The sequence below is a fragment of the Belonocnema kinseyi genome, chromosome 6 (assembly GCF_010883055.1).
Source record: "Belonocnema kinseyi isolate 2016_QV_RU_SX_M_011 chromosome 6, B_treatae_v1, whole genome shotgun sequence".
In the NCBI taxonomy this organism is placed as follows: Eukaryota; Metazoa; Arthropoda; class Insecta; order Hymenoptera; family Cynipidae; genus Belonocnema; species Belonocnema kinseyi.
The window spans coordinates 79382335-79390589 of NC_046662.1; the positions used below are offsets into that span (position 1 = coordinate 79382335).

An 8255-nucleotide genomic window follows, 5' to 3' on the forward strand; every position below is an offset into this window, starting at 1 on the left:
ACGAGAGCTTGCATGAAAAAATGCATGAACGTGGAAGAAGCTAGAGAATTATGCCAGGGCAGAAAAGTATGGCGACAAAAATTTAATAAAAAAAGTGTCAGTATAATGTATGAAGCCTAAAACAAAAGACTTTGAATACTAATAAGCTTGAGTATATTGTATGTTATCTAAATAAGTAATACGGGAATTCTAGATACATCTGAAAAGTCTAAACCCCCTTAATTACATTACTCCCCTCCTCATCGACGGAGTCACGCCTACCCCAAAAGGGAAATGGCTTAACGGTATAATAATAATAATAATAATAAATCGAATTTTTTTTCTAAAAACTCGTTCTTTTCTAGCATTGAAGCATCAATAACCGTAAGTTTTGTAACCCCATGAACCTTAAGTCTTGGATCCACAATAGCTTCTGGATCATTTTTAGATCCCATTTTTGTAGTTCCGACAGGATGATAAAGTGTGCTTTCAGTATGACGAAAATTGCATTCCCAATATTCTTTGGAATCAGGTTTCGTATGTTTGCATCCAGGAATATTAAAAATATTTAATTTAATTCCATGTTTTTTAAATGCTTCTGTTTCCAATAAGCGACGTAAAAATTCAATCGACTTGACCATTGTCTCCATGTCGTAAGGATGCGCAAATCGATTAGAAATTATTTTCACTTTTTCTTTTCGGGTCTGCACTTCGCAACTTTACTTCTCCTAAACTTTTGGGATTTAAAAGTGTTGGTAATATGTAAACAAGATCTTGAACTGCTAATATTTTTCTTGTTTCAATAGCTATTTCATCTGACATGTGGAACGCATTAATTATAATTTCCATGTGGAATTTTTGTCCCTTTTTAATATGAAAGTGATGAAATTGCATATCTGGGTACTTTGATGTTGGATCGTGCACGTTTAAAAAACTCATTAAATCAGATCCACCAGTCGATGATAAAGCACCTAAGATTTTATTTTAAAAAATTATTTTTAAACATTTATTTACATTAAAAATAATATAAACAACTTAAGAAATGGAAATTTTCTTCAACTCACCACTTCTGTCAATTAAAAATTTATAAGCTTCGTCCAAAATACAGTTAGGCTTCACAGATGGACCTGTTTTATTGACATAAGTCATTGGCACTCCATAACTGATCATATGATCTTCTAAATGCTTTCTCACTGGCAAATCAACTAAAGTTTCAATCCCAATGTCCTCAAGATGATCTCGTGGGCCAATTTCAGAAAGCATCAATATTTGTGGAGTTGCAATACTACCAGCTGACAAAATCACCTCTTTTGAAGCTTTTACGTCCAATGTTTTGCCATTTTTCAATCTCAGACGAGCACCTATTGCTGTTTTTCCTGATATTAGTATTTTTTCTGCCTTTGTGGATTTGAGAACGTACAAATTGTTCCTGTTTTTTGCTAAAGAAAGATACATGCTTCTCTCACACTTCGTCGTAATCTATTGTCAATTGTTCCGTCAGCTTTTCTTTAACCAATGTATTCACCTCCATTAAAAGTTTCGAGAATTGGAATTCCATTTTCTCTAACTGCCTGAAATTTATTTTCAAATGGTTCTATGAGGTAGATCAATGCAAAGTTATTGCAAGTTTTTTTGCGTCACCATGTTTCCTACGATCTAGCTCCCATACAATGTATTTTTTAAATTGTATTACTAATATTACACAATTACATAACAACGGCCTGCATATCATGGTATAAATATATAAGAAAAAAAAGACACTTTAATATCATGTCGTAATTAATATAACTTAGTTTTAATTTAGGAAGCTGAAAATCATTTAAAAAAAAATTAATTTTCATTAGGTCAACACAGAATCCTGAACAATGGTAACTCAAAAACTGGCAATTTAAACTAAATTATAGAAGAATTATATCATAACAAATTTTGATCTGTAATATTTAATACATGCGTTCTAAAATACAAATGAAGCAAGGAAATCTAAATGGCGCTAAATTAACGGCTGAAGACATTGATTTTTCCTCCAAAATCATATTTTCTCGCCATTTTACACCGATTCCAGTAAAAAAATTAGGGCTTTGAATTTTTTTACCTGAAAATTGATTATTCATATGCATTAAAATATTTACAAAAATTCAAACTGAACGAATTAAATATACTAAAATTTTCAAAACAATTCTACGGTTATTGTGAGATTTTAAGAAGTGTTTATCAACTAAAGTTATTTTAAGAAATAAAAATTATTTTACACGTACTACTAATGTTTCTTTTCTGTTGAATTATTTTGAATTTTATAGTTTATTAAATTTTGTTTAAACTGGTTAGAATCATTTAAAGCTTACTTGAACATTTTAAACATTTTTTTTCGTGTTTTGTCTTCGAAATTAATCGACACGTATTTTTTTACTTCAATATGATACTCGAAAATTTCTAGATATAATTTTTCAAAATTTGGTAATCGGGAAAAATCATTTGTTTTCAATCGCTCACTGTAAAAGAAGTTTTGAATAGAAAAAAATATTCTCGTACTCTAAATACGTATTCACCCACTAGCTTTTGCAAAATAGTAGAACATTTAAAAACTCTTCCTGCATATTTAAGAATCTTGAGAAAAAAACGGAAGAAAATCTTCCAAGTTCAAAATAAATAAAATTGTTTATAAAAATGTACTATATTGTTATGAAAAAACAGGAGGTATGTTATACTATTTTGCAAAGTTTGTTGGTGTTTTCACTACAAGAATAATTGTTTCTTTTCAAAACTTCTTTCACAATGAGCGATTGAAATACAATTATTTTTCCCAATTGCCAAAATTTTAAAATCATATCTCAAGATTTTCGAGCATCAGATGGAAATAAAAAAATACGTGTCGATTATTTTTTAACACAAAACGCGAAAAAAAATGTATTGCAGAAGATTTTTAAAAAATGGTAAATCTCTCATCCAAGGACCCATCTTGCGAGTTTTGTTCTTCGTAAAACATTTCTTAATATTTAAAAAACAATTTTTTTAAATAACGAATTGTTGCATTTTTTCGGAAAAACGAAAGGAAAAAAATTCAGATAAAAGTTACCACGCCTTGAAAAGTTCTACAAAACATATCTCTTCCTTTTTTGTTATATTTTGCATAGTTCACGAGCAGAAAATAAAAAATTATATTAATAGAAAAAAAATGTTTCCCGTCTCAGAAATCGTCAAGCCCCTATACAATTTATAGGATACCTTCCTTTTATAAGGACAAACTTTAAACAAATATGGGAAAAAATAAAAAAGTTGGGGTTTTCAAGAGGATCTTTGTTTTTTCTAATATTTTTACAAAGTTTTTGCTAAAATAAAAAAAGGCATCCGTAAAGTTTTATGCAGTTAAAACTATTTTTGAGGCTGGGGGAATTTCTTATAATCACATACTAGTGAGAACAGTTAGAGCATTTAAAAAAATTCTTGAAACTATTTTCTTTAATCAAAAAATTATATGTATGGCTATTCGTAGTACTAGGAAAGTCGAACAATTTATCCGTACGAATTTTTGATTAAAGGAAAATTATCAGAGTTAAAGCATTTGCAAATTTAAAAAAGAAACATTGTAATCAATCAATCATTGTAATCAACATTGTAAGCCAAGCAGCGCATGGAATGAAAAAAAGTCAAGATGAGAAAAAAGCTGATTTTTTAAAGCCTACATGATTACGACAACATCGTTTTAAATTTACTTGAAAAATCGAATTTTGATTGCACAAAAATTAATGAAAAATCAATCATTTCATTTTGCGGTTAATTAAGCAAATACGAAAAAAGATGAATGAACAAAATTTTGCAGTAAAAAAATATCTACTAATTTGTTACTAATTATTTTTTGATAGGGTGCATATTTTTTATTTAAACCATAACAAATAACATTGAAAATAAAAAGATCAAGTTTTGGAAAAACAAAAAAGGTGCATGAAAGCTATTACAAAATGATCACCTTTCGCATGTTGTCCAAACTTCCAGCTATTTCTAAAAAAGAAATAAAAATTATAAAAAGTGTTGTTTTTGACAAAATCCACATTCAAAAATCTTAGAAAAACAGTACTATTTTTCCAAACTTTTACATTTGTCTGGATCCTAACATTTTTGTATTAAACTATAATTTGCGGATTTCTTTACTTTCACCATGGCCTGGGCTTTTGTTGAAATTTTCTTTGATTTGAAATTGAATTAGTTTACTTTTTTATTTATAATATCAGGGAAAGCTAACTAAACATTTCATGTTCTGTAAAAAGTTGCAGAAGAAAAAAGGTTTCATTTCATGTTTTAATCACTCATCTGGTTTATTGACGAGACGAAAAAGCACAGAAGATATATATCATCATTTTTCAAAGTTAACGAGTTTCTCTAGTTATTTACATTATATCTTTCTTCGCTTCAATTAACTAAATATTCACAGGAATTATTTTATCGGACAAATATTGTCAAATATTTTAAAATAAATGATATAAAGCAATGATATATCAAGCTGTATCCTAAGCGTTTCGACTCTAATCTATTTTGTTTCTAACAGAAATTTTGACCCAGAAAATTACATTGGTGCAAATTGCTAATAAATCAATTATAAATAAAATAATCACCATTGTTTCTTTTAATTTTATACTGATTTTTTAACCGGAATTTTCTGAAAGAATAGGTTGCAGATTTCGAAAAGGTTTAGAAAGAAATAGAAAATATTGGATAGCTTCTGAAAGAACTTTTGATCAGAGATTTCTATCAAGGTGGGGATAATTATTTTAAAAATTAATGAAAAGCAATAGCTACTTTTATTATTTTACGAAAATCGAAAATTCATCCCGATGTCTTACAGTCAGAGTTAAGTTACTTATTAGAAGCTTCAAAATTGAAGATAAATATTATTCTTAATTTTATCATCAGTAGAAATTAATAATAGGTGGGAGATATTACCTGCAAAACTACTTCTTGTATAGATGTACTTGAATAATTATATTTCCGTATATGCAAAGGGTCATCAGTTCCAAAATAGTGTTTGCCATTTTTAGCAGCAAATTCCGGATTATAGCTCTCAGATTTTCGAAAATAGGGCAAAACTTCATCAAAGCTCCAACCCTTATTTCCCATTTCAGCCCAATGATCATAATCTCTGTCATTTCCACGAATTTATAACATTGCATTCATAGCCGAGCTTCTACCAAGTGCTTTGCCTTTTGACCAGAGACATCTTTTGTTTTTTGTCCAAGGCAATAATTTTCATTTTGCTCGGTTAAGTAGGCGTGATCCTCCTCAAAATGTAACAAAGTTCTCCAAAGTCCGGGTATTCTGCTACTTAAAGAAGGATTGTCTCCCTCCTCTACCAAAAGAATATTCCATTTTTTAATTTCTGATAGTCTACTCGCTAAAGCTGAGCCTGCCGTTCCAGCACCTATTATTATAAAGTCAAATTCGGGATTTTGGTTAAGGACATCTGAAGTTCTGTCTGGTGGGTACAAATTCCCCGTGTTTAAACAACATTCGGCTGTTAAAAGTGTTTTCAAAAGATGTGTGTAAATTAATCCGGTTGTTTCTCCACTTAATACTGCAGCACAAGCTTGTGTCAAGCAGTATTCCATGTTTATTTTCTAGAATTAAGAAAAAAAGTGACATTAAGTTATTGTAAATATCAGATTCTTTTAGATATCACATTTTTTGAGTTTGTACTTCTTATGCCTTGACAATGTTTTGTATGATTTGAATTCCTGCTATTCATGGCCATTCAAATTTCTATTAGTTATCTAATTACCCATTTTTCTTGAATGTTAACTGCTACACAAAGTTTTTTTTATACCTTTTTCTCAAATCTATCAAACTGTCAAATTTAAGGTATCAAACTGTGGATTCACTTAGACACTAAGGTATCTAATTATCTGAAAATAAATACTAGGATCGATAGAGGTAAGTGTAATTCGAAATTACAAAGTTTGATTTTGATAAGTGATATTTCAAGTCTTTAAATATATATATTTTTTTGGTTGTGTGTCGACACTTTCAGATTTTCTAACATTATGGGTAAGTGTGATACGTCTACAAAATATTTAAATCTAAACTTTACAAGATTGTTCATGTATATTAAAAGCTTATCTTACAATTATTATGATCTAATTACTGTTTTATTTAAAAAGAAGGTTCAGAACCTCTCACATTAACTTCGAAGAGTTGACAGTTTTTCGTATTTCATAAAAAAAGAAAAGAAACGATATCACATTCACGCTTTACTCCGATTTTTCATTAACCTATAGTGATTTATTATTAAAAATAATAAAGATGTAAAATTTTTCAAAAAATACCGGGTATACAAGAAACACATAATATCTTCGTGCATTCGTAAAAAAATTCAACAAAAGATGCCTTATATAGGAAAACTTCAAATCAAAAGACCAAATAACACAATTACGAATTGGAATTTTCTGAAATCATCTCATTTTTTTCAAGAATAATTGAATAAAGCAATGAAAAATGATAGCGACCTTTTTTCCACCAATAATAAGAGATACAATCAATATGCTGCGATAAAAAAAGTGAATACCTAACTTGTTTTTTATTTCAAATTTTCTCTTTATCACACTATCACCTGAATCAAATTTAATCCTACTGAACCTGATTCTTTTGTCCCAAATAAAGTTTTTTATACGACGGCAATTTAAAAAAGAAGTCTCTTAAAGCTTTATTTAAATTTTTTTAAATTCATATAGAGACATGAGGTTTAATTGTAACAGGTGGCGAAATAGGTGCAAATTTATTTACAATAAAAATTCATAAACAAATTTATAATTTATTTATTATTTATTACAAATAAGCTATGTAATTTAAATATAAATTAGGTTCTTTACTTAATTCTTAGTATATCGCAAATTGCGATATTTAAGAATAATAGTGGAACCCGATACGTAAAGTATAATTTGGCGCAGGCTTTCTGTTTTCTAAAATCTAATAAATTAATATTTTCGTTCTATATTATTTGTGCTTTAAACTTACTTTTTTTTAAGTGCGCTAATTAAGATTCGTATCCTCTATTTGTCTATTTAACATTTACCATAATGTTATAACGTATGCTTATCTTCTTTTTGAAACTGGTTTAAAAAATAAAAATCATTAACAAATACCGCTGCTCTACGATTCAGTTCTGCTTGTGAAGACAAGCAGTCGTGAATTGGGATCTTGATATCTTCAGTCTCGTCAAAATAGTGGCTGTTATTAGAATATTTTCATCAGTGAATGGACAAATTTTACTTTTTTTGATAATTTTTTAGGCAAGCATACCAATTTTTTACTTTCGCTTCCTCATAGAGGAAGCTTTGTCGAAAATCGGTTATATTTTCAAAGTAAATGTTAATCAATTAAAAAATGTTGGATACAATATTGTAAATAATTTTCCAAATTAATTTTATGTAATATATGTGTGGATGTCATACTTTATTTTTAACCCGATGACTTGAAGATGGTTGCAGATAAATCGATGCAATTTGGAGGATTTATTTTCACCGCTAATATCTCAAAACTGACCGTAGGTTTCTAACTATACTCATGCAGTTTTGTTGTTTTGTTGCTGGGTTGTAACACTTTCCTGAGACTCGCATGGTATAAGATCATTTCAAAATGTACGTCATCTTTTTCAAAATATTAGGTAATACTTAAAAGTATGTTTGATCGTTGTGCCGTCTAAAAATTATGGGTAATGCAAGTGCAAATAAATAATAAACTGAATTGCAAGGGTCTGTTTAATTATTGTAGCTGTAAGATCATTAATTTATGAACAGCAACTTATTTTTTTATATAATTTCAGTGAATATTATTGTTGTACTTTATAGCCGTTTATAATAAATGATACAAAAGAAAAATATATTAAATTGTATATATTTTAAGATTAGTTAAATGCTCCTAGATTAAGAAGAGGAGGAATGTTTAAAAATATTATCGCTGTTTTAAATGTAATAAAGGTAAGTAAATAAAGAAAAAAAGATGCCGTATATTTTAGTGTGGAGCATTTTCTGCAGCTGATAAAAATGTCGATAACGTTTCTGGTGTCCCTTATGGTGTTTAATTACTATACGGTATTAACTTATTTTTTATTGTAAGATTTAATTACATTTCATTTCAGATGGAACATAATGTACAATATATCCAAAAAGTAAAAATCATTATTGTCAGCGTTCAAACTTTTGTCAGATTTTTCAGTTAAATAAATTAATTTGAAATATGATTGTAATTTTCGTAGAAAAAAATATATAGAGAGATTTATCGAGGTACTGCAT

At 28.6% G+C, this 8255-nt stretch overlaps 2 protein-coding genes across 2 annotated transcripts; both read right to left on the reverse strand.

Moving 5' to 3' along the window:
• Positions 1-651: 651 nt before the first annotated feature.
• LOC117175461 (glucose dehydrogenase [FAD, quinone]-like) lies at positions 652-1434 on the reverse strand. The gene is made up of 2 exons (XM_033365168.1): positions 1044-1434; positions 652-950 (listed from the first exon to the last, which is right to left on the reverse strand). The coding sequence occupies exons 1-2, from the start codon at positions 1432-1434 to the stop codon at positions 652-654; spliced, it is 690 nt and encodes a 229-aa protein (XP_033221059.1).
• Positions 1435-5141: 3707 nt separating this feature from the next.
• LOC117175462 (glucose dehydrogenase [FAD, quinone]-like) lies at positions 5142-5576 on the reverse strand. The gene has a single exon (XM_033365169.1). It carries the CDS (start codon positions 5574-5576, stop codon positions 5142-5144), a length of 435 nt encoding a protein of 144 aa, XP_033221060.1.
• Between the last annotated feature and the right edge of the window lie 2679 nt (positions 5577-8255).